The 27,729-nt window shown below is 39.5% G+C and overlaps 1 protein-coding gene across 20 annotated transcripts in view; it reads right to left on the bottom strand.

The window, feature by feature from the left end:
• Positions 1 to 3,857: 3,857 nt before the first annotated feature.
• The window catches only part of ZNF569 (zinc finger protein 569), a 73,919-nt gene continuing 50,047 nt past the window's right edge, over positions 3,858 to 27,729 (bottom strand). For all 20 annotated transcript variants that reach the window (XM_031659516.1, XM_031659518.1, XM_031659526.1 and 17 more), the window contains 3 exons: positions 23,600 to 23,726; positions 23,205 to 23,300; positions 3,858 to 7,133 (listed from right to left, as the gene is read on the bottom strand). In XM_031659516.1, coding sequence (XP_031515376.1) covers positions 5,311 to 7,133; positions 23,205 to 23,300; positions 23,600 to 23,726 — 2,046 coding nt within the window. In that variant the 3' untranslated portion in view covers positions 3,858 to 5,310. The remainder of the gene's footprint in view (positions 7,134 to 23,204; positions 23,301 to 23,599; positions 23,727 to 27,729) is intronic.

The following is a 27,729-nucleotide window of genomic DNA, read 5'->3' as shown; positions in this document are numbered from 1 at the left end:
GCTGGGACTACAGTTGTGCACCACCATGTCCAGCTATTTTTTTTTTTTTTTAATTTGTAGAGACAGGGTTTTGACTTGTTGTCCAGGCTGGTCTGGGACTCCTGGGCTCAAGCAGTCTTCCCACCTTGGCCTCTCAAAGTGCTGGGAATACGAGTGTGAGCCACCGTGCTGGGTCTCATTTAATTTTATAAAAGCACATAGATTCTACCACCCTATTCTAGTTAGAATTTTATTAAAATTACCTATGCTCTTTTCGTGCCATATATTAGACCTAAAATTGATTCCCACTTCACCCCCTACTGCTGCTTTAATTCCTGTTTCCCTGAACATACAATGGACCACACCTGCAAAAATCACAAGGTTGACTTCAGGAATCAGTTTTGATCTTTGCTGTTGTACCTTAACTTTTTTTTTTTAACTTTTATTTTAGATTCGGGGAGTACATGTACAGGTTTGTTACATGGGTATATTGCATGATGCTGAGGTTTGGGGTACCAATGATCCTGTCAGCCAGGTGGTGAGCATGGTACCCAGTAGGTAGTTTTTTAGCCCTTATCCCACTCCATCCCTCCCCCCAGTAGTCCCCATTGTCTGTTGTTCCCAACTTTATGTCCATGTGTACCCCTGTGGTACCCTTATTGTGTTGTGGAGCTTACACATGAGAAAGAGACTTTCTTGGATTCGTGTACATGGCTCAAGAGAAAATGATTAGAACTAATAGAATGGATAGAACTGTTAGAACATGGCTCATGCCTGTGATCCCAGCACTTTGGGAGGCGGAGGCGGGTTAATCACTTGAGGTCGGGAGTTCCAGAACTGATAGAGACCTTAATTACCTGGTCACTGTTTTTTCAACTGGGATTCCAGGAAGGAATCTCTGGTTAGATGCCACAGTATTCACAACTGATCCTTCCTGTTGTTGGCTGATGGGAGCAAAGCTCCACCCAGATTACCTATCTCAATTAGGTTCTTTGAAACTCAGCCCACTTTAGGGATAAAAACAATGGAATTCTATCTGTACAAGTGACTGTTACTGTAGTATAGGGCAATCTCATTTCTCCTTTAAATATCATCTCTTTAAAAAAAATTTTAGAGTTGGGGGTACATGTGCAGGTTACCTGGGCATATTGTGTGATGCTGAGGTTTGGGGTACAAATGACCCTGTCACCCATGTACTGTCTCCCGGGTGCCCCTTTTATGTTTTCATTACCTTTTATGTTTTGGCCTTTGATGATTGCTAACTGATTTTCTCCCATAAGTCAGCTTTAAATCCCATTCCAGAAGCTTGCTGACAATTTATAACACCAGAAAAGTAAAAAGAAAGCATATAGATTTGAAAGAACAAAATATAACCAGCCCCATTTACAGATGATATTATTTTCTACATAGAAAATCTAAAGGAATTTACAAACAAGAATATCACAACACACACATCCAGTGAAGCAGTTAAGTTTAAATCTAATACGTTTACAGGAGCTAAAAATTACAAAATAATGATTAAAACTGATGAAATCAAAGAAGACTTACATAAGACACATATTGTGTTTATGGAGTGGAAGGCTCAGTATAGTAAAGACTTCCATTCTGCCAAAGTGAAATAAAGGCTTAATGCAATTTCTATCAAAATTTAAGCAGGGCTTTTGAAAACATAGACAGGCTGATCCAAAATTTATATGGAAAAGCAAAGAAAGTAGAATAGATAAATAAATTTTGAAAATACGTCAGGTGTGGTGGCTCACGCCTGCAATTCTAGCATTCTGGGAGACAAAGGCCAGAGGATTCCTTGAACTCAAGAGTTTGAGACCAGCCTGGGCAACATGGCAAAACCATCTCTACTAAAAATACAAAAATTAGCTGAGTGTGGTGACACACACCTGTAGTCTCAGCTACTTGGTTAGGAGAATCATCTGATTCTGGGAAGTTGAGGCTGCAGTGAGCTATGACTGAACTGTTGCACTCCAGCCTGGGCAACAGGAGTGAGACCCTGCCAAAAAAAAAAAAAAAAAAAAAAAAGGAAAAGAAAAGAGAAAGAATAATAAAGTGAGAGCAATCAGTACACAGCTACAGTAATCAAGACAGTGTGGCATTGATAGAGGGATAGATGCATAGATTTTTGGAAAAGAGCATTCAGAAACACACAAGTAGGCCAAACAATTCAATGGAGAAACACTATTTTTTTTTCCAGCAAATAGCATTGTAACAAGTAGACATCCAAAAAATGAATCTTGACCTAAATTTTATTCCTCATGAAAAGTTAACTCAAAATGTATCATAGACTAATTTTCACATTCAGCTTAAAAATTTTTGTGTCTGAAATAAACTGAAAACAAAACAGTATTTTTAGAATGCAAATAACTAACAAAGGATTTGTGTCCAGAATATATTACAACACAAAAATTAAGAAAAAAATCCATTAAAAAAACTAGAGATAGAGAATAGATTAGTAATTGCCAGGGGTTAGGGATGGGGAGTGAGGAGAGGACAGGAAGATGGGTATGACTATAAATGGATAGAACAAGGGATCTTTGGGGTATTAAAAGTTTTATATATTGACTATTAGGAGTGGTAGTTACACTAATCTGTACATGAGATAAAATTGTATAGAACTGTACAGACACATACACAAGTGCACATAAAACTGGTAATGTTTGTGGACTGTACTAATGTCAAATTTGATATTGTACTGTTATATAAGGTGTTACCATTAGAAGAAACGAGGTGTGGGGTACAAGAACTAAATAGTACTATATAGGGTATTATTTGTATAACTTCCTACAAATCTATAATTATTTCTAAGAAAAACTTTTTAAAGTTCCAGTAGAAAAAAGCAGACTTAATATATGAATAGACTATTCACAGAAAATGAAATTGGAGGCAACATATTTGTTTTTTTGTTTTTTGAGATGGAGTCTCACTCTGTTGCCCAGGCTGCAATGCAGTGGCGCGATCTCGGCTTACTACAACCTCTGCCTCCTGAGTTCAAGTGATTCTTGTACCTCAGCCTCCCAAATAGCTGAGATTACAGGCGCGTGCCACCACACCCAGCTAATTTTTGTATTTTTAGTTAAGACAGGGTTCCACCATGTTGGCCAGGCTGGTCATGAACTCCTGACCTCAAGTGATCTGCCCACCTCGGCCTCCCAAAGTGCTGGGATTACAGGTGTGAGCCACCACTGTACCTGGCAGCAACACAAATATTTGAAAGGCCTGAATATAAAACATCTGTGGAACAGAATGAAGTGAATTTTTCACCTCCACTGGGCCTTACCTGGCATACATAAAATCACCAGCATCTGCATCCCCATTTATTGATCCAGAAACAAAGAAAGCTTTGTTGAGATCTATAGAAATTGCTCCTACTCCAACACTGGTAACTATTCTTGGCTTGACATATTAGAATGTAAACTATATTTTACAGTATGCATGAATGGTCTCTTTCCCTCACTCCAAAACCAACCCAAATGAAGGTGGATTTTCCCCCCCAAATGGATAGCCAATTATCCCAATAATAATTGTTTTGTTTCTATACTCCTTTCAACTAGAAAAAAATTTGTTTAAAATTAAAAATTGGCCTCAAATAAATGCTAAAATACTGCTGATTTTATTATTCCAATTAACATGAAGAGACAGTAAACAAAATAATATCTTGTTAGGTATCTTTTGTGTAAAGAGAATCTTCTATAAATGTTAGTATCTGATCAAGAATAAAATTCCATTTTAAAATTATTTCTCCAGGCCCAGGTTTCCCCCACCCATTTGATTCTTATTTTAGGGAAATTAGGAAAATAAAAGCAAGAAAAAAAATGAAAAACCCGTAACATTAATTTGGACAACCAGATTTATCACCACTGTCAAAATTGCTTTCACTCTTTTATTAAAGAAATATTACAGATAAATATAAGAACTCCCATCAAACCTTTCCCACATCACAAAAGGCAACCAAGTCGTATATGGATCCATGACCAATACATAGTACTGTTCTTTGCAAGATCTTATTAAATTATACAAATGTTATACTGTGTTCTGTTGTGTATTTAAATTTTTTTCTCTCAATATTATATAGTGTAATCTATCCATATAACTATAAGTAGGTTTTGTTTCTCTCTAAATTCTGTATTTTGTCACAGAAATGATCACACTTATTCATCTATTCCACAATTGATAAAAATTTGTTATATCCAATTTTGGGCAATACAAACCATGATTCAGGAACACAGTGATATCTCTTTGTGTACATTTGTGGGTGCCTGTGAGCCAACACACCAAAATTCAATGGACTATTCCATGTTTATGTGTTTTTAAAGAAATCTTGTTACCCTAAAGTAATAGGTTCTACTTTCATCATAGTTTTAGAATTTTGCTTTTTATATTCTGGTCTTTAGTTGGATTTTATTTTTGTATATGATATAAAGTAGAAAGCTAAAAGTTTTCTCCTGTGAACCTTCCATTTATTAAATAAGCCATTCATTCCCCAATGATTTCAATAGCACTGTCATACACAGAATTCCTGTATCTTCTTGGATTTTTGTATCGATGCTATCTTACTACTGCTTGATTTATTCACTCAGTAATACATTGTTTAAATGACAACAGCTTTAAGTAAGTATATATCTAATAATAGAGTGTGTCTTCTCTATTTGCTTTGTCAAGTTTGTTTCAGCTATTTGTGTTTCTTTACTTTTCCACATAAAATTTTTGGATAAGTTTGTGAAGTTCCTTAAAATAAAACTGATGTAAACTTCAAGTGGAAGTATATTAAACTTAGCGATTTGGGAGAGAAATTATATTTTTACAATGTCAAGTCTTTTCAGACAAAATATCATTTTTCAGGTGTTCTTTTGTGCCTTTCAACATGTTTTATAACTTGATGAAGACCTCAATTCATTGTTGTGTTTATTCTTAGATTTTTCTATCAACATGTTTTCTAATTAACTATTTTTTGTATAAGTTATTTTTATAGTTCTTCATTGATACTTGGTTTTCCCAATCTTGTTTTTCTTACTTAATACATTGGCTAGGAGCTCAAGTATTGTGTTGTTATGCTGATGGCAGATACCTTGTTTCAGATTTCAATGAGAATTCTGATAAAATATTATCAGTAAGATGTCTGCTGAAAGTTTCTGATAATCAGCTTTTTCATTATATAATTTGTCACCTCGGAAGAATTCTCTAATGTTTCATAAATTTGTGGCTTTTTCAGAAGGCTATCCCACATTCATAGTTTTCTACTCTGGAAGTGATCATGTAACGTGCAATGAGGTGTTAATTCCTTCAGAAGGCTTTGCCATATTCACAGTATTCATAGGGTTTCTAATGAGTATGAATTCTCTGGTGTCTAACAAGGTGTGACTTTTGGCTGAAAGCCTTGCCACACTCAATACAGTGATAGGGCTTCTCACCTGTATGTTTTCTCATATGAAGGGTAAGAGATGAGATTTGAGAGAAGGCTTTTCCACATTTACTGCAGTCGAAGGGTTTCTCACCTGTATGTCCTCGTATATGTATAGTAAGGGATGAACTTTGGGAGAAGGCTTTTCCACATTTATTACATTCATAGGGTTTTTCACCTGTATGACCTCTCATGTGCACAATAAGGGAAGTTCTTTGAGAGAAGGCTTTCCCACATTCATTACATACATAGGGCTTCTCACCTGTGTGACTTCTCATATGTAAATTAAGCAGTGAGCACTGAGAGAAGGCTTTACCACATTTGTCACATTCATAAGGCTTTTCCCCTGTATGACTTCTCAAATGAAGGGTAAGGGATGCAATTTGAGAGAAGGCTTTACCACATTCATTACAATCGTAAGGTTTCTCTCCAGTATGAACTTTTTGATGTGTAATAAAGTTTTGCTTTTGGCTGAAGGCTTTACCACATTCATTGCATTCATAGGGTTTCTCTCCAGAATGAATTTTTTCATGAGCAATGAGATTGGATTTCTGGCTAAAGGCTTTCCCACATTCCTTACATATATAGGGTTTTTCCCCAGTATGAATTCTCTGGTGTCTAACAAGATTTGACATCTGTATAAAAGCTTTCCCACATTCATTACACTCATAAGGTTTCTCTCTAGTATGGATTTTCTGGTGTGTAATGAAGTTTTTCTTGTGGCTGAAGGCTTTTCTGCATTCCTTACATTCATAGGGTTTCTCACCAGTGTGACTTCTCATATGTACAGTAAGGGCTGAGCTTTGAGAGAAGGCTTTTCCACACTCATTACATTCATAGGGTTTTTCACCTGTATGAATTCTAACATGTATAATAAGCATGGAAAACTGAGAGAAGGCTTTACCACATTTATCACATTTATAAGGTTTTTCTCCTGTATGACTTCTCATATGAAGAGCAAGAGATGCAATTCGAGGGAAGGCTTTACCACATTCATTACATGCATAAGGTTTCTCCCCAGTATGAACTTTCTGATGTGCAATGAGGCTTTGCTTCTGGCTGAATGCTTTTCCACACTCATTACATTCATAAGGTTTCTCTCCAGTGTGAATTTTTTCATGATCAATAAGATTTGATTTCTGACTGAAGGACTTCTCACATTCCTTACATGCATAGGGCTTCTCTCCAGTATGAATTCTTTGATGTCTAATGAGATTTGACATTTTAATGAAAGCTTTACCACATTCATTACATTTGTAAGACTGCTCCCTACTGTGAATTTTATAATGTTTAATAAGTTTTTCCTTGTGACTGAAGGCTTTTTTACAGTTACTACATTCATAGGGCTTTTCTCCAGTATGAATTCTCAGATGTCTGATGAGGTCCAAAGTTTGATTGAAGCCTTTTCCACAATGATTACACTTAAAGGGAGTAATGACAAAATGGGATGAGCTGTTAGCATATGATTTCACAGGTTCATTATATTCACAATGTTCCTTTCTTATAAGGCATTTAGCATTATTATGACAGTCAAAATTATGTTCCAAACACTTTCCAAATAAGTCATACTCATAGAGATTGTGTCTGGAAGGGAAAAAATCAGAGTTCAGAGGAAATACATTTGCAAATTTCTTTTGACATTCATTGCCTTTTTCTTCAGTCAGTGTTTTCTGGAATTTAACTTCAACTTGTCTCAAAAGTCTGTCCTGGTTTTTCTGATGCTCATCAACTCCCCATATTTCTCCTAAAACAGATTGCAAATAAATATCACTTACAATTTTTTTTCCAATATCATAATATGAAGAACATTTTGAAAAATATGCAATTATGGGACTGATGATTGGTTTAAGCCCCAGTCTCCCACAACTAAAAAATTTTCAAGTGCATATATCTCTTATCTCTGAAGTTTTGAGAAGGAAATTCAGGAAAGGAAATATGAGTGGAGGCATGTATTTATAAATACAAATAGCTTTGATTGCTTTAAAAAAGGATTTGATAGAAAACAAATTGGTAAATAAATAGGAGATGCAGAATGTACAAATAAAGTAAGAAGAAATAATTACAGAGAAAAATCAAAAACAGGAAGCTAAAACCTATAAGATCATTTTGCAGGACTCTATTAAAATACATTTTTATAATCTAAACACGTTTCTGGATTGTAAATTACCAAAACTGACTCTACAAGATTCAGAAAACTTATCTAAATCAGTTTTCGTAAAATGAAAAGAAATATGAAAAGTAATACCCTAAAACAAAACAAAAAGGAAAAACCCAGAGATTCACATGAAAATTCTAACAGATTTAAAGAACAACTCCTGTGCTGTCTAAAATGTTCTGAAAGAAAAAATAGAAAAATTCCCAATGTTTTTGTATATGAAAAAAATATATTAATACAAAAACCTGACAAAGATGACACACCAAAAAAGGAAACTATCCAATTTCATTTATGAAAACCAATGTAAAAATTCTATGTAAAACATCAAAATGACCCAAAAGGAAAAAAGTGACCCAGAAGTACATTAAATATAAGATATATCATATTTGAGTTGAGTCCATTTTTTCCAGGGATATGTTTCAATAATAGAAAGTATATTACTAAAAGTAAATACATTAATGAAAATGTCAAGTAATGACATTTAAAAAAATGGAAAAGTCAAGTAATCAATTCTGTAGATATTAAGATCATAAAACTCTATTTTTCATTAAAAAATCCTTTATATAAAATAGGAACAAATAACATTTAATTTGAGAATAAACTACAGTACAGCCCAAACACCAGCCCTTTACTTAATGGAAAACATTCAGAAGCATTCACATTAAAGTCAGAAATAAGAAAAGATGAGTTGTTGTCACCACTCATTGCAGTACTAGGTAGTACAATTAAATAAGAGAAATAAATCAGAGGTATGAAAATTAAGAAAAGAGTTTGCCCCTCTTAATTAAAAGGCGTGAGTGCAGTGGCTCATGCCTGTAATCCTAGCACTTTGGGAGGCTGAGGCAAACAGATCTCTTGAGCCCACGAGTTCAAAACCAGACTGAGCCACATGGCAAAACCCCATCTCTACAAAAGATACAAAAATTATCTTGGCGTAGTGGTGCACGCCTGTAGTGCCAGCTACTAGGGAGGCTGAGATGGGAGGATCACCTGGGAGGTCAAGGTTGCAGTGAGCAGAGATCACCGCTGCTGTCTAGCCTGGGAGAAAGAATAAGACTGTGTCTCAAAAAACAAAACAAAACAAAAAAAAAAGGAAAAGAAAATGAAAATTAACATTATTTGTCAGAAACAAAACTGTTTACCTGAAAAATCAAGTCATCTGAACAATTATGAAAAGTAAGAAATTCACTACATATCAATCAATATTCATTTTTAAAAACCTTCATATACAAACAACTACAGTCATCCCTCATTATCTACTGGGGACTGGTTCCAGGACCTCCCATGGATACCAAAATCCATGGATGCTCAATGCCTTGCATAAAATGATAAAGTATTTTCATATAACCTATATGTTATCTTTCCATATACTTTAAATAATCTCCAGATTACTTATAATACTGAATACAATATAAATGCTATGTAAATCGTTATACTATAATTTTAAATTTGTAGTTTTTTATTGTTGTATTATTTTTTGTTGCTTTTTTCCCCTGAATATTTTCAATCTGTAGTTGCAGAAAGCATGGATAGAAAGGGCTGACTATATTCAGAAATTATAGAATTAAAAACTACATTTATGACAACAAAAAGTATGAAAAATATACAAAAATTAAAAATGTCCAAAAACCATACGAAGAAAACTTTAAAATGAACACACAGACTTGAAGAAATGGAATGGTGTTATGGACTGGACTGAATTGAATTGAATTGAAGTCCTAACTCCTCGTGCCTCAGAATGAGGCCTCATTTAGATACAGGGTCACTGATGATGAAATTAGGTTAAGATGAGGTCAAACTGGAATAAGAGAAGCCCCAATGCAATATGACTTGTGTTCTTACAAAAAGAATGCTACACAAAGAGACAAGAGACACAGAAGAAATGCCATGCAAAGATGGAGAGACAGAGTAGAGTTTTGCTGCCACAAACCAAGGAATGTCTGGGAATACCAGAAGCTGAAAGAGGCAAGGAAGAATCCTTCCCTACAGGTTTCAGAGGGAGTATGGCCCTACTGACACCTTGATTTTAGATTTCTGGCCTCCAGAACTGAGAATATTTTTTATTTTTTATTTTTTTATTTTTTTATTTTTATTTTTTATTTTTATTTTTTTTTGAGACGGAGTCTGCCTGTCACCTGGCTGAGTGCAGTGGCCAGATTCAGCTCACTGCAAGCCCGGCCTGGTTCCCCGCCATTCTCCTGCCTCTCAGCCTCCCATAGCTGGGACTACAGGCTTCCCACTGCCTCACCGCCAGTTTTTGTATTTTTTAGTAGAGACGGGAGCCAATCAGGTTCGGCCAGATGGTTCCTGATTCCTCTCTGACCTCGGTGTGATCTCGGGCCCGCCTCTGGCTCCCAAAGTGCTGGGATTACAGGCTTGGAGCCATGGGCCTGCCCTTTATTTTTTTTATTTTTAGAGACAGATTTCACTCTTGTAGCCCAGGTGCTGGAGCCAGGGCGACCCTCAAGCTCACTGCAACCTTCAACTCTGGGGCTCAAGCGATTCTCCTGCCTCAGCCTCCCAAGTAGCTGGGACTAGGGGCGTGCACCACCACACCCAGTTAATTTTTTTGTATTTTTAGTAGATATGGGTTTTCACCATGTTGCCCTGGGTGGTCTCGAACTCCTGAGCTCAGGTGATCCACCCACCTCGGCCTCTCAAAGTGGTGGCCCATGCCTGGCCAATTCCTGTTATTTCTGTTACCAAGTTTGTGGTATTTTGTTTCAGCAGCCCTAGGAAACTAAGACAAAAGGCATTAAAGGATTTTACACGAGAAAATTCAACAGCATAAAGATGACATTCACAAGTTAATATATCAGTTTAAAGGAGTTTCAATAAAAATGTTTGAAAATAGAATAGCTCAAAGGAAAATGATACTGGTGGTTGCCACCATAGACAGGAAAAATGTGTAAGAGAATAATTACTTTCCAAAATATATCCTTTTCTACTTTAGAAGGTCTGTTCTGGCTGGGTGCGATGGCACATGCCTGTAATCCCAGCAGGTCGAGGCGGATGGATCATGAGGTCAGGAGTTCAAGACTAGCCTGGCCAACATAGTGAAACCCCATCTCTACTAAAAATACAAAAATTAGCTGGGCATGGTGGCGCGTGCCTGTAGTCCCAGCTACACGGGAAGCTGAGGCAGGAGAATCACTTGAACCGGGAGGCGGAGGTTGCAATGAACCAAGATCGTGCCACTATACTCCAACCTGGGTAACAGAGTGAGACTCCATCTCAAAAAAAATAATAATCATCAAAAAATAAAAATAAGTTCTGCTCTATGAGTATGTATTATATATCCAGTGTAAACAAATAAAATTGTTCTGAACACTGCAATAATCAATAAAATGAGAAGAACCAATAGGGAGGTTAAAAACTGGATGACAGAATTGGAACATAAAACTGGAGAGGCCCACCTAGGTTACTTGTATAGGGGCAAATATAGTGAGCAGAGGGAAAAAAAATAATAAGAAGTTGAGGTTAAATATGGTATAATAAATACATGAGTTTAGCTTGGATTCTATCCAAAAGTGCACTAATATTACAGTATCATGTAAAAGGCATAAACCAATGAAGACAAAGGCCATAACAGACAACAATGGATGATAGATTTAAACATAATTTTAGCAGATGGAAGAAGATGAAAGGACTGTTACCTAACAGAAGAACTGAGAACACTGAAACCCATGTGCCTGCAGACGAAGATGTCAAAAAGCAAGTTCCTACTATATAACTAAAGAAAGGCTGAGAAATCATGTACCACGAAAGGTGGGAATGAACAGGGGCCCTAAAAAACAAGAGAACTGAATGGAAGTCTATAAGGCAAACAATTGCCTGCATTGTGCCATGAGATGCCTATCACTCCATAGAGAAGATGGGAGACTACTCTCTGCTTCTGGAGAAATGGAACCAGACAGACTCTAGAGTCAGGGACACCAGGCAGAATACAGGGAAAATAAACTGGCTCAAACAAGGAGAATAAGTGAAAGTTTACATACTTAATAAGGCTGAGATACTCAGTTCCGTATTGCTGCTTACTTCCAATAGGAAAATGGAAATTTTTCTCCTCTCTGCCGGCATCTGTTATTTTTTGCCTTTTTAATAATGGCCATTATGACTGGTGTGAGTTGGTATCTCATTATGGTGATTTGCATTTCTCTAACAATCAATGATGTTGAACTTTCTTTCATAAGCTTCTTGGCCATATTTATGTCTTGAAAAGTATCTGTTCATGTCCTTTCAATAGGGTTGTTTTTTTCTTGTAAATTTAAGTTCCTTATAGATGCTGGGTATTAGGCCTGTGTCAGATGCATAGTTTGCAAATATTTTCTCCCATTCTGTAGGTTGTCTGTTTATTGATAGTTTACATAAATAATCTTAACTAAACGTATTACAACAAATATACAAAAAGATAATAAAATAAAATCTATAAATCAATAATTCAAAATAGAAACATAGGCATACTTCAGAGATACTGTGGGTTCAGTTCCACACCACTACAATAAAGCATGTTACACAACTTTTTTGGTTCCCCAGTGCATATAAAAGTTATGTTGGCCGGGTGCGGTGGCTCACGACTGTAATCCCGGCACTTTGGGAGGCCGAGGTAGGTGAATCATTTGAGGTCAGGGGTTCAAGACCAGCCTGGCCAATATGGTGAAACCCTGTCTCTACTAAAAATATAAAAAAATTAGCTGGTCGGCCGGGCGCGGTGGCTCAAGCCTGTAATCCCAGCACTTTGGGAGGCCGAGGCGGGTGGATCACGAGGTCAGGAGATCGAGACCATCCTGGCTAACATGGTGAAACCCCGTCTCTACTAAAAATACAAAAAACTAGCCGGGCGTGGTGGCGGGCGCCTGTAGTCCCAGCTACTCGGAGGCTGAGGCGGGAGAATGGCGTGAATCCGGGAGGCGGAGCTTGCAGTGAGCCGAGATCGCGCCACTGCACTCCAGCCTGGGCGACACAGCGAGACTCCGTCTCAAAAAAAAAAAAACAAACAAAAAAAAAATTAGCTGGGCGTGGTGGCAGGCGCCTGTACACACCCAGCTACTGGGAGGCTGAGGCAGGAGAATCATTTGATCCCAGGAGGTAGAGGTTGCAGTGAGCCGAGATCGCACCACAGCACTCCAACCTGGGTGTCTAAGAGAGGCTCCATCTCAAAAAAAACCCCCAAAACAAGTTAATACTATATACTCTAGTCTATTATGTATACAATAGCATCATGTCTAAAAAATGTACTACACCTTAATTTAAAAATATTGCTAAAAAAATGCTAACAATCATCTGAACCTTCCGTGAGTAATCTTTTTGCTGATAGGGGGTCTTCCTCAATGTTGATGGCTGCTGACTAATCAAGGAGGGATTGCAGAAAGTTGGGGTGGCTGTAGCAATTTCTTTTTTCTTTTCTTGTTTTTTTTTTTTTTTTTTTGAGATGGAATCTCCCTCTGTTGCCCAGGCTGGAGTGCAGTGGCTCAATCTCTGCTCACTGCAACTTCTGCCTCCTGGGTTCAAGCGATTCTCCTGCCTCAGCCTCCTGAGTAGCTGGGATTACAGGTGTGCACCACCATGCCAGGCTAATTTTTTTTATTATTATTATTTTTAGTAGTGATGGAGTTTCACTAATGTTGGCCAAGCTACTCTCAAACTCCTGACCTCGTGATCCACCCGCCTGAGCCTCCCAAAGTGCTGGGATTACAGACATGGGCCACTGCGCCCGGCCGCAATTGCTTAAGATAACAATGAAGAGTCACATTGATTGACTTTTCTTTCACAAAAAGTTTATCTGTAGCATGTGATGATGTTTGATAGTACTTTACCCGCAGTAGAACTTCTTTCAAAAGTGTAGTCACTCCTCTCAAATCCTACCACTGCCTTATCAATTATATTTATGGAATATTCTAAATCATTCATTTCCACAATGTGCACAGCATCTTCACCAGGAGTAGATCCTGAAGAAATGACTTTGTTCATCCATAAGAAGTAATCCTTATCCCTGCTATCACGAGACTACAGCAATTCAGTCACATCTTCCGGCTCTACTTCTATTTCTACTTCTCTTGCTAGGGGCACATCTACAATAACTTCCTCCACTGAAGCCTTGAACCCTTCAAAGTCATCCATGAGGGTCAAATCAACCTCTTTCAAACTCCTGTTGATATTCTGATCTCCTCTCATGAGTCATGAATATTCATAATAGCACCTAGAATCATGAATCCTTTCCAGCCGGTTTTTACACTTTTTAATTTACTTTACCCAGATCCATCAGAGGAATCATTACTTATGGAAGCTACTACGTTACAGAATGTATTTTTTTTTTCTTTTTAAAAAATTATTATACTTTAAGTTCTAGGGTACATGTGCATAACATGCAGGTTTGTTACATATGTATACTTGTGCCATGTTGGTGTGCTGCACCCATCAACTCGTCATTTACATCAGGTATAACTCCCAATGCAACCCCTCCCCCCTCCCCATGATAGGCCCCGGTGTGTGATGTTCCCCTTCCCGAGTCCAAGTGATCTCATTGTTCAGTTCCCACCTATGAGTGAGAACATGCGGTGTTTGGTTTTCTGTTCTTGCGATAGTTTGCTGAGAATGATGGTTTCCACCTGCATCCATGTCCCTACAAAGGACACAAACTCATCCTTTTTTAAGGCTGCATAGTATTCCATGGTGTATATGTGCCACATTTTCTTAATCCAGTCTGTCACTGATGGACATTTGGGTTGATTCCAAGTCTTTGCTATTGTGAATAGTGCCGCAATAAACATACGTGTGCATGTGTCTTTATAGCAGCATGATTTATAATCCTTTGGGTATATACCCAGTAATGGGATGGCTGGGTCATATGGTACTTCTAGTTCTAGATCCTTGAGGAATCGCCATACTGTTTTCCATAATGGTTGAACTAGTTTACAATCTCACTAACAGTGTAAAAGTGTTCTATTTCTCCACATCCTCTCCAGCACCTGTTGTTTCCTGACTTTTTAATGATTGCCATTCTAACTGGTGTGAGATGGTATCTCATTGTGGTTTTGATTTGCATTTCTCTGATGGCCAGTGATGATGAGCATTTTTTCATGTGTCTGTTGGCTGTATGCATGTCTTCTTTTGAGAAATGTCTTTTCATATCCTTTGCCCACTTTTTGATGGGGTTGTTTTTTTCTTGTAAATTTGTGTGAGTTCTTTGTAGGTTCTGGATACTAGCCCTTTATCAGATGAGTAGATTGCAAAAATTTTCTCCCATTCTGTAGGTTGCCTGTTCACTCTGATGGTAGATTCTTTTGCTGTGCAGAAGCTCTTTAGTTTAATTAGATCCCATTTGTCAATTTTGGCTTTTGTTGCCATTGCTTTTAGTGTTTTAGACATGAAGTCCTTGCCCATGCCTATGTCCTGAATGGTATTACCTAGGTTTTCTTCTAGGGTTTTTATGGTATTAGGTCTAACATTTAAGTCTCTAATCCATCTTGAATTAATTTTCGTATAAGGAGTAAGGAAAGGATCCAGTTTCAGCTTTCTACTTATGGCTAGCCAATTTTCCCAGCACCATTTATTAAATAGGGAATCCTTTCCCCATTTCTTGTTTTTCTCAGGTTTGTCAAAGATCAGATGGCTGTAGATGTGTGGTATTATTTCTGAGGACTCTGTTCTGTTCCATTGGTCTATATCTCTGTTTTGGTACCAGTACCATGCTGTTTTGGTTACTGTAGCCTTGTAGTATAGTTTGAAGTCAGGTAGCGTGATGCCTCCAGCTTTGTTCTTTTGACTTAGGATTGTCTTGGAGATGCGGGCTCTTTTTTGGTTCCATATGAACTTTAAAGCAGTTTTTTCCAATTCTGTGAAGAAACTCATTGGTAGCTTGATGGGGATGGCATTGAATCTATAAATTACCTTGGGCAGTATGGCCATTTTCACGATATTGATTCTTCCTATCCATGAGCATGGTATGTTCTTCCATTTGTTTGTGTCCTCTTTTATTTCACTGAGCAGTGGTTTGTAGTTCTCCTTGAAGAGGTCCTTTACATCCCTTGTAAGTTGGATTCCTAGGTATTTGATTCTCTTTGAAGCAATTGTGAATGGAAGTTCATTCATGATTTGGCTCTGTGTTTGTCTGTTATTGGTGTATAAGAATGCTTGTGATTTTTGCACATTAATTTTGTATCCTGAGACTTTGCTGAAGTTGCTTATCAGCTTAAGGAGATTTTGGGCTGAGACAATGGGGTTTTCTAAATATACAATCATGTCATCTGCAAACAGGGACAATTTGACTTCTTCTTTTCCTAACTGAATACCCCTGATTTCTTTCTCTTGCCTAATTGCCCTAGCCAGAACTTCCAACACTATGTTGAATAGGAGTGGTGAGAGAGGGCATCCCTGTCTTGTGCCAGTTTTCAAAGGGAATTTTTCCAGTTTTTGCCCATTCAGTATGATATTGGCTGTGGGTTTGTCATAAATAGCTCTTATTATTTTGAGGTACGTTCCATCAATACCGAATTTATTGAGCGTTTTTAGCATGAAGGGCTGTTGAATTTTGTCAAAAGCCTTTTCTGCATCTATTGAGATAATCATGTGGTTCTTGTCTTTGGTTCTGTTTATATGCTGGATTATGTTTATTGATTTGCGAATGTTGAACCAGCCTTGCATCCCAGGGATGAAGCCCACTTGATCATGGTGGATAAGCTTTTTGATGTGTTGTTGAATCCGGTTTGCCAGTATTTTATTGAGGATTTTTGCATCGATGTTCATCAGGGATATTGGTCTAAAATTCTCTTTTTTTGTTGTGTCTCTGCCAGGCTTTGGTATCAGGATGATGTTGGCCTCATAAAATGAGTTAGGGAGGATTCCCTCTTTTTCTATTGATTGGAATAGTTTCAGAAGGAATGGTACCAACTCCTCCTTATACCTCTGGTAGAATTCAGCTGTGAATCCATCTGGTCCTGGACTTTTTTTGGTTGGTAGGCTATTAATTATTGCCTCAATTTCAGAGCCTACTATTGGTCTATTCAGGGATTCAACTTCTTCCTGGTTTAGTCTTGGAAGAGTGTAAGTGTCCAGGAAATTATCCATTTCTTCTAGGTTTTCCAGTTTATTTGCGTAGAGGTGTTTATAGTATTCTCTGATGGTAGTTTGTATTTCTGTGGGGTCGGTGGTGATATCCCCTTTATCATTTTTAATTGCGTCGATTTGATTCTTCTCTCTTTTCTTCTTTATTAGTCTTGCTAGTGGTCTGTCAATTTTGTTGATCTTTTCAAAAAACCAACTCCTGGATTCATTGATTTTTTGGAGGGTTTTTTGTGTCTCTATCTCCTTCAGTTCTGCTCTGATCTTAGTTATTTCTTGCCTTCTGCTAGCTTTTGAATGTGTTTGCTCTTGCTTCTCTAGTTTTTTTAATTGTGATGTTAGAGTGTCAATTTTAGATCTTTCCAGCTTTCTCTTGTGGGCATTTAGTGCTATAAATTTCCCTCTACACACTGCTTGAAATGTGTCCCAGAGATTCTAGTATGTTGTATCTTTGTTCTCATTGGTTTCAAAGAACATCTTTATTTCTGCCTTCATTTCGTTATGTACCCAGTAGTCATTCAGAAGCAGGTTATTCAGTTTCCATGTAGTTGAGCAGTTTTGATTGAGTTTCTTAGTCCAGAGTTCTAGTTTGATTGCACTGTGGTCTGAGAGACAGTTTGTTTTAATTTCTGTTCTTGTACATTTGCTGAGGAGTGCTTTACTTCCAATTATGTGGTCAATTTTGGAATAAGTGTGATGTGGTGCTGAGAAGAATGTATATTCTGTTGATTTGGGGTGGAGAGTTCTGTAGATGTCTATTAGGTCTGCTTGCTGCAGAGATGAGTTCAATTCCTGGATATCCTTGTTAACTTTCTGTCTCGTTGATCTGTCTAATGTTGACAGTGGGGTGTTGAAGTCTCCTATTATTATTGTATGGGAGTCTAAGTCTCTTTGTAAGTCTCTAAGGACTTGTTTTATGAATCTGGGTGCTCCTGTATTGGGTGCATATATATTTAGGATCGTTAGCTCTTCCTGTTGAATTGGTCCCTTTACCATTATGTAATGGCCTTGTCTCTTTTGATCTTTGATGGTTTAAAGTCTGTTTTATCTGAGACTAGTATTGCAACCCCTGCTTTTTTTTTGTTCTCCATTTGCTTGGTAGATCTTCCTCCATCCCTTTATTTTGAGCCTATGTATGTCTCTGCATGTGAGATGGGTCTCCTGAATACAGCAAATTGATGGGTCTTCACTCTTTATCCAGTTTGCCAGTCTGTCTCTTTTAATTGGACCATTTAGTCCATTTACATTTAAGGTTAATATTGTTATGTGTGAACTTGATCCTGCCATTATGATATTAACTGGTTATTTTACTCATTAGTTGATGCAGTTTCTTCCTAGCCTCGATGGTCTTTACATTTTGGCATGTTTTTGCAATGGCTGGTACCAGTTGTTCCTTTCCATGTTTAGTGCTTCCTTCAGGGTCTCTTGTAAGGCAGGCCTGGTGGTGACAAAATCTCTAAGCATTTGCTTATCTGTAAAGGATTTTATTTCTCCTTCACTTATGAAACTTAGTTTGGCTGGATATGAAATTCTGGGTTGAAAATTCTTTTCTTTAAGAATGTTGAATATTGGCCCCCACTCTCTTCTGGCTTGGAGAGTTTCTGCCAAGAGATCTGCTGTTAGTCTGATGGGCTTCCCTTTGTGGGTAACCCGACCTTTCTCTCTGGCTGCCCTTAAGATTTTTTTCTTCATTTCAACTTTGGTGAATCTGGCAATTATGTGTCTTGGAGTTGCTCTTCTCGAGGAGTATCTTTGTGGCATTCTCTGTATTTCCTGAATTTGAATGTTGGCCTGCCCTACTAGGCTGGGGAAGTTCTCCTGGATGATATCCTGAAGAGTGTTTTCCAACTTGGTTCCATTTTCCCCCTCACTTTCAGGCACCCCAATCAGATGTAGATTTGGTCTTTTTACATAATCCCATACTTCTTGCAGTCTTTGTTCATTTCTTTTTCTTCTTTTTTCTTTAGATTTCTCTTCTCGCTTCATTTCATTCATTTGATCCTCAGTTGCTGATACTCTTTCTTCCAGTTGATAGAGTCGGTTACTGAAGCTTGTGCATTTGTCACGTATTTCTCGTGTCATGGTTTTCATCTCTGTCAGTTTGTTTATGGCCTTCTCTGCATTAATTATTCTAGTTATCCATTCTTCCACTCTTTTTTTCAAGATTTTTAGTTTCTTTGTGCTGGGTACGTAATTCCTCCTTTAGCTGTGAGAAGTTTGATGGACTGAAGCCATCTTCTCTCATCTCATCAAAGTCATTCTCCGTCCAGCTTTGATCTGTTGCTGGCGATGAGCTGCGTTCCTTTGCAGGGGGAGATGCGCTCTTATTTTTTGAATTTCCAGCTTTTCTGCCCTGCTTTTTCCCCATCTTTGTGGTTTTATCTGCCTCTGGTCTTTGATGATGGTGATGTACTGATGAGGTTTTGGTGTGGGTGTCCTTCCTGTTTGTTAATTTTCCTTCTAACAGTCGGGACCCTCAGCTGTAGGTCTGTTGGAGATTGCTTGAGGTCCACTCCAGACCCTGTTTGCCTGGGTATCAGCAGCAGAGGCTGCAGAAGATAGAATACTGCTGAACAGCGAGTGTACCTGTCTGATTCTTGCTTTGGAAGCTTCCTCTCAGGGGTGTACTCCACCGTGTGAGGTGTGGGGTGTCGGTCTGCCCCTAGTGGGGGATGTCTCCCAGTTAGGCTACTCAGGGGTCAGGGACCCACTTGAGCAGGCAGTCTGTCCGTTCTCAGATCTCAACCTCCGTTTTGGGAGATCCACTGCTCTCTTCAAAGCTGTCAGACAGAGTCGTTTGCGTCTGCAGAGGTTTCTGCTGCTTGTTGTTGTTGTTGTTGTTGTTGTTTAGCTGTGCCCTGTCCCCAGAGGTGGAGTCTACAGAGACAGGCAGGCCTCCCTGAGCTGCTATGAGCTCCACCCAGTTTGAGCTTCCCAGCGGCTTTGTTTACCTACTTAAGCCTCAGCAATGGCGGATGCCCCTCCCCCACCCTCGCTGCTGCCTTGCCGTTAGATCGCAGACTGCTGTGCTAGCAATGAGGGAGGCTCTGGGTGTGGGACCCTCCCGGCCAGGTGTGGGATATAATCTCCTGGTGTGCCCGTTTGCTAAGACCCTTGGTAAAGCGCAGTATTGGGGTGGGAGTTACCCGATTTTCCAGGTGCTGTGTGTCTCAGTTCCCCTGGCTAGGAAAAGGGATTCCCTTCCCCCTTGCGCTTCCCAGGTGAGGTGATGCCTCGCCCTGCTTCAGCTCTCGCTGGTCGGGCTGCAGCAGCTGACCAGCACCGATTGTCCGGCACTCCCTAGTGAGATGAACCCAGTACCTCAGTTGAAAATGCAGAAATCACCTGTCTTCTGTGTCGCTCGTGCTGGGAGCTGGAGACTGGAGCTGTTCCTATTTGGCCATGTTGCTTCGCCCCCCAGAATGTATTTCTTAAATAATAAGACTTGAAAGTCAAAATTACACTTGATCCATGAGCTGCAGAATGGATGCTGTATTAGCAGGCATGAGAACCAACACTGATCTCCTTGTACATCTCCATTAGAGCTCTTGGGTGACCAAGTGCACTGTCAATGAGCAATATTTTCAAAGGAACTTTTTTTTTTTTTCCCCTGAGCAGTAGGTATCAACAGTGGGCTTAAAATATTTAGCAAATCAATGCTGTAAACAGATGTGCTACCATGCAGGCATTGTTATTCCATTTATAGAGCACAAGCAGGGTGTATGTAGTATAATTCTTAAGGGCCTTAGGATTTTCAGAATGGGGAATGAATATTGGCTCCAACTAAAAGTCACCACCTGCATCAGCCCCTAATAGGAGGGTCAGTCTGTCCTTTGAACCTTTGAAGTGAGCCACTGACTTCACCTCTCTAGCTGTGAAAGTCCTAGATGGCATGTTCTTCCAATAGAAGGCTGTTGCATCTACATCGAAACTCTATTGTTTAGTTAGCCACCTTCATCAATAATCTTAGCTAGATCTTCTGAATAATTTACTGCAGCTTCCATTGGCTCTTACTGCTTTACCTTGTATTTTTATGTTGTGGAAATGGCCTCTTTCCTTAATCCTTATGAACCAACCTCTGCTAGCTTCAAACTTTTCTTCTGCAGCTTCCTCACCTCTAAGGCTTCATAGAATTGAAGATAATTAGGGGCTTGTCCTGGATTATGCTTTGGCTTAATGGAATGCTGTGGCTGGTTTAATCTTCTACCCAGACAACTAAAACTTCCTCCATATCAGCAATAAGGCTATTTTGCTTTCTTATCATTTGTGTGTATACTGTAGTGGCACTGTTTTTTGTCTTTTTTAGAGACAAGGTCTTGCTCTGTCACCCAGGCTGGAATACAGTGGTGTGATCTCAGCTCACTGCAACCTCCATCTCCTAGACTCAAGCGATCCTCTCGTCTCAGCCTCCCAAGTAGCTGGGACTACAGGCATGCATCACTACATCCAGCTAATTTTTGTATTTTTAGTAAAGACAGGGTTTCACTGTGTTAGCCAGGATGGTCGATCTCCTGACCTTGTGATCCGCCCTCCTTGGCCTCCCAAAGTGCTGGGATTACAGTCGTGAGCCACCACGCCTGGCCGGCAATGATATTTTAAAATGCTAACAGACTACATTGAAGTTACTGGTAGAAATATAAATTATTACAGTCTCTTTGGAGGGCAAAAATGACTTTATAAAATTCAAAATATGTGTATATGGACATATATATGTATGTGTATATATGTATATGTGTGTGTGTATACATATGCACACATACATTATATACACTTGCGTATACACATGACAAATATATCAGAAAACAGGAGCTACCAATAAATCTGCACTGACTTAAAACTTTTATTGAAATAAAAGTATGGTAGTGATTATTGAAGTATGAGAGCAAAACCTAAAAATACAGTGAGAAGTATGACTGTATATTTCAGACATTTAGAACAGAAAAAAGAAGAGAAAGTAAGGGCCTATAAATGTCAGTTGGTTTAATTTAATGACTGCAAATTAGTGAATGTATGCAAAAAGAAAGGATCCTGTATATGAGGGTGGACGGTACTCCCGAAGATGTTAATAACAGATTGATTATCAAAGTAAGGCTGGAAACTTATTAGGAAAGGTTGGTATCTAGCACACAGGTAAGAAAGCCAACCAGATCTCTAAGTTCTGAGGAAAGAAATTAAGAATGGTATCTAGAAATGACATCTTAGGTTTATAAAAGAGTTTGCATCAATGGTCACTTTTGTATTACAAAAGTATACATCAGACCAGGCGCAGTGGTTCACGCCTGTAATCTCTGCACTTTGGGAAGTCGAGGCAGGTGGATCACTTGAGGTCAAGAGTTCAAGACCAGCCTGGCCAACATAGTGAAACCCCATCCCTACCAAAAATACCAAAAAATTAGTCGGGTGTGGTGGTGCATGCCTATAGTCCCAGCTACTCAGGGGGCTGAGGCACGAGAATCGTTTGAACCCAGGGGCCAGAGGTTGCAGTGCGCCAAGATCGCTCCACTGCACTCCAGCCTTGGTGACAGAGTGAGACTCTGTCTCAAAGGAAAAAAAAAAAAAAAAGCCGGGCCCGGTAGCTCACGCCTGTAATCCCAGCACTTTGGGAGGCTAAGTTGGGCAGATCACGAGATCAGGAGATCAAAACCATCCTGGCTAACATGGTGAAACCCTGTCTCTACTAAAAATACAAAAAATTAGTAGGGCATGGTGTCAGGCGCCTGTAGTCCCAGCTACTCAGGAGGTTGAGGCAGGAGAATCCCTTGAGCCCGGGAGGCGGGGGTTGCAGTGAGGCGAGATCACGTGGCTGTACTCCAGCCTGGTGACAGAGTGAGACTCTGTCACACACACACACACACAAAAGGTCTACAGCTTTCTTAAAAAAAAAAAAAAAAAATATATATATATATATATATTTTGAGATGGGGTCTCATTCCGTTGCCCAGGCTAGAATGCAGTGCTGTGATCATGGCTTACTGCAGCCTTAACCTCCTAGGCTCAAGTGATCCTCCCACCTCAGCCTCCCAAGCAGCTGGGATCACAAGCGTGTGCCACCACACCTGGCTTTTTTTTTTTTTTTACATAGTCGCACTCTGTCTCCCAGACTGGAGTGCAGTGGTGTGATCTTGGCTCACTGCAACCTCCGCCTCCCAGGTTCAAGCAATTCTCCTGCCTCAGCCTCCCGAGTAGCTGGGACTACAGGCTCCCGCCACCACACCTAGTTAAGTTTTTGTATTTTTAGTAGAGACGGGGTTTCACTGTGTTAGCCGGGATGGTCTTGATCTCCTGACCTCATGATCTGCCCACCTCGGCCTCCCAAAGTGCAGAGATTACAGGTGCGAGCCACGGCGCCATACCTAATTTTTCTTTTTCTTTTTTTTTTAGAGATGAGATCTCACTATGTTGCCCAGGCTGGTCCCAAACTCCTGGACTCAAGCAATCCTTCCACCTTGGCTTCCCAAAGTACTGGGACTATAGGTATGAACTACCGTGCCAAGCTCTGAAAATATCTTTGAAGAATATTTTAGAGGGATCAACCATTCACTGATTAATCATTAATAGGGCCCTGACCTCTCCTCACCTGTTTGGTTCCCTTCCACTTACCTTTCCAGTGTCTCCTTAATACTTCTTCCTCCATCACCCATGGTTCTTCTTCTTGCTCCAATTTGAAAATCACATCAGGTTTTGTGAATGGATAGCCTGTCAAAGGGAAGTTACATAGATTTGTGCATACATACTACTAGGAACAAAGAACCACCCAAAAATTGAGGCTGGCCCAGGAAAACCAGGCTTTCTAAAGGACAAGAAAATGTGGTTTCTAGGGATGCTGTCTCCTTTTGTTCTGAAAACTGCAGCATGGACATTCACATGAGCAAAAGCATCCCAGGGGCAAGCTCACTCTAATATTTAAAAGGTCCACATATTTCAGAAACACTGGGGGGGTAGGGGGGAAGGTACTTTCTTTCCAGAGTTTGAATTATATAGTGAATTACTCTTACCCACTGTGATTAAGTTGTTATAGTTTTCTAGCATCACGTTCCGGTACAGGTTTCTCTGAGCAGGATCCAATCTCTTCCACTCCTCCTGGGTGAAGTCAATAGCCACATCTTTGAATGTCACTGTTCCCTGTAACAACACACTCCCAGTCAATCTGAAGTATCCATCTTAGGTGATTGTAAACAAAATATATTGAACCTTGTTCTGGTATTAATCAGAGGTTATTTAAAAAGCCCATCATATTAGCAGCCTGCTGTCAGTTTATGTTCATTCACTGATTTAGCAAGCACATGTTTTTAATATCTACCGTGAGTTAAAGGGGAGATGTTAGGTACCAATTTATCCTGAGTGTGAAAGAAATGGAAAAATAAAACTTTAACCAAGTTAAATGGTTTGAGATCTCAAAAGATACCAAAGGCAGGAAAAAATGAAAGCAAGGCTTAGATGGAAGCAGAAGCAGGGGACAGAATGATAGGTGAAATCTGTGGTATGGTGGGACATGCAATTGTAGATAGCCACTGATTTAGCAGTTGGACATATTGTTCATGAGATCAGGAGAAATCCACATTGGAAATGAAGACTTATTGGTCATCAGCCTGTAGTATGTGTCTGCAGCCATGCAAATGGGATCTGATTGCTTAAAGAGTTTACATATACTGGAAAAGGGACCACAGATAGAATCTCAGAGACAACCATGAAAAAAATATGCCCTGGTAACAATTTGTCAGGGGAAAAATAACCTGAAATCCAGGGGCTTTTAATATTTCCTCTTATCTGGGAGGAAGATCCAAATAAGCTTGGATAAAGCACTTAGTGAGGAAGTGGGACTGAGGAGAAAGCATGATGTGAAAATCTGGCGCTGGTATAATAGTTTCACCAATTACAGAGAAGGACATGAGCACATAAGACACACTCTTGCTGGGACTACCTCAGCTGAAGACTTTTTCCTCAGGAAGTTGTATTTTCTTCAAGAGATCAGATCATTAAACTAGTAAATAAATTTTAAAAATCAGCACCAAAGATTTTACAAGAAAATCCTAATTGCCCCTAGCTCAAGAGTAAAAGAATCCCAAAAGAAGTCATTAAAATACATTTGAAGAAAATACTTGAGAAAAATAATTTAGTAAATGCAAAAATAGAAACAATTTAAAGTGAAAAATTTAGAACTTGTATATACATAAATCTCCATATTTAAAAGCTGGAGCTAGGCGCGGTGGCTCCCGCCTGTAATTCTATGACTTTGGGAAGCCGAGGTGGGAGAACTGCTCGAGGCCAGTTCAAGGCCAGTCTGGGCAACACAGCAGAACCCCATCTCTACAATCAATCAATCAATCAATCAATCAAAGCCGTGTATGGTGGTACGTGGCTATAGTCCCAGCTACCTGGGAGGCTGAGGCGGGAAGACTGCTTAAGCCTGGGAGTTTGAGGCTGCAGTGAGCCATGATCTCACCACTGCACTCCAGCAGCCTGGGCAATAGAGCAAAACCCTGTCTCTTAAAACAAAAAAAAGTTGATAGTTTAAGAAGAATGAATTAGCCAAATATTTAGTAAGTTTAATGAAGAAAAATAAACATCCCAAACTAGGAAAAACCATTAAAACTAATCAATATTTAAAGTAGTACATATCTGTGGTTTGTTTTTTTTTTTAGATAGAAGCTCTCCCTGTTACCCAGGCTGGAGTGCAGTGTGGCGTGATTTTGGCTCTCTACAACCTCCATCTCCTGGATTCAAATGATTCTCCTGCCTCAGCCTCCCAAGTAGCTGGGACTACAGGCGTACACCACCACACCCAGCTAAATTTTGTATTTTCAGTAGAGACGGGGTGTCCCCATGTTGGCCAAGTTGGTCTCTTAACTCCTGACCTCAAATGATCTGCCTGCCTCCGCCTCCCAAAGTGCTGGGATTACAGGTGTGAGCCACCATAACCAGCCTGAAATTTTAAAATTCATAACGAAATGAATAAGCTAAAGGGAAACATAAGCCTAAGAAGAAAATCCCAACAGTGCAATACTGTAGCAACCCCTGTTATTCTTCTATTCCAATATTTATTCTGTCTTCCCAATTTCTGGCCAGGCACATGGTTTGCTGAAATAAGTATTAGTATGTTTATATTATAAAGTTCTGGAGAGTGAGATGAAAGTACTGCATGCAACTGCTGATAAGTGAGCATAAAAGCACGAGGTATACCATTTCTCCCAAGCTTCTACCTTCTTGTAGAATGGTAAGTCAATGTGATGGTTAGAGCAAATACAGCCATTTGAGATGAGGCAGAAGTTAACAACTGAGAATGGTAGAGCAATGAAGGAGAAAGCGTTTTGTTTTCTGCCCATTGGAGCTACAGGATCAGTGCTGAACTTCAATATCAGAGATAAATAAACTTCTATCTTGTTTAAGCAAAGGTTATCTGGGCTTTCTATCACAGGCAGTCAAGTGTAATACTAACAGATTAATATGTTCATGCCAGATCTGGCCATCCTTTGGCAGCTATGAAGGCGTGGTGCTCAAATCCTCTTTAAGGGAATTCACTGTGAGAAGCATAGTTGGCAAACAGCCATGCTGAAGTCATGATACCCCAACACTGCTTCCAGCCACAGGCTCAGCATAGTGAGGCTATTAAAGTCTGGACTATTACACCTAATATGGTTTTCCTCCAGTGGGAAAGCTTTGGTCAGCAACTCCCCTTTGGCCTGGCTGAGACTTTCTCACAGCTTCAGGGTGGTCTGAGTTGGCAGAAAAAAGTATTAGTAAACTTGAAGACAGATCAACAAAAATGATGCAATTTGAAGAAAAGACAGAAAAAAGGACAAAGAAAAATGAATACAGGCTGGACACAGTGGCTCATGCCTGTAATCCCAGTGCTTTGGGAGGCCAAGGTGGGAGGATCACTTGAGGCTAGGAGTTCAAGACCAGCCTGGTCAAGACGGTGAGACCCTATCTCTACTAAAAAATTTAAGAAATCAGCCAGGTGTGCTGACACATGCCTATAGTCCTAACCACTCAGGAGACAGAGGTGGGAGGACTGATTTAGCCCAAGAGTTCAAGGTTACAGTGAGCTATAATTGTGCCACTACATCTAGCCTGGGTGACAGAGTGAGACCTCATCTCAAAAAAAAAAAAAAAATGTAGACTCAGAAATGTTAGAGCAATAAGTGCATCAACATATGCATAATTTAGTGTAAGTTAGAGAGGAGAGAGAAAAGGACAGAAAAATATTCAAAGACATAATGACTGAAAACTTCCCACATTTCATGAAAAACATTAATGTACATATTCAAGCTCAATGAATTTCAAGTAGGATAAATGCAACAAGATACACACCTAAACACATCATAGTCAAAATATTGAAAATAAATATAAAGAGAACATCTTGAAAACAGCAAGGGAAAACAATTTATCATCTTCATCAACCACAATAAAACTAATAGCTGACTTCTCATCAAACACAATGGAGGACAAATAGCAATGGGACAACATATTAGATGTTCTGAAAGAACAAAAAAACTATCAGAGAGGAAGCAGGGAAAGAGGGCCCAATAGAAGACTCCACTGATCATCCTCCCCACAAGAACACCAAACTGAACAACTATCCACACAAAAAAGCATCTTCATCATAACCAAAAATCAGGTCAGCAATCACAGTATCTGGTTTTAACTTCACATCACTGAAAGTGGCACTGAGGAGGATAGGAAAGACAGTCTTGAATTGCTGATGCCATTCCATCCCTATCCTCTAGCAGTGGTCATATGGTGGTAAGAAAGAATCTATGCTCCTGGAGGAGGGAGACCAAGAGTGATTGTAGGACTTTGCACTGGAACTCAGTGGTGCCCCGTCACAGCAGAAGGCAGCACTGGGGAGAACTCAGTTGGTGCCGACACCAGAAGTATTTAGACCATTCCTAGCCAGTCTGGGGGAATTGTCCATTGTAGCAGTAAGAACCTGAATTCCGGCAAGCCTCACCACCATGGGCTAAAGAGCTCTAGGGTCCTAAGTGACCTTGAAAGGCAGTCTAGGCCACAGGAATTGCAATTCCTGGGCAAGTCCTGGTGCTGTGCTGGGCTTGGAGCCAGTGGACTAGGGGGGCATGGGACCTGGTGAGACACCAGCCAGGGTAGCCAAGGGAGTGCTTGTGCC

This window comes from Papio anubis, chromosome 20 (genome assembly GCF_008728515.1).
Source record: "Papio anubis isolate 15944 chromosome 20, Panubis1.0, whole genome shotgun sequence".
In the NCBI taxonomy this organism is placed as follows: domain Eukaryota; kingdom Metazoa; phylum Chordata; class Mammalia; order Primates; family Cercopithecidae; genus Papio; species Papio anubis.
Note: the sequence above shows the minus strand (reverse complement) of the source record. Positions and strands in the feature narration are given on the sequence as shown.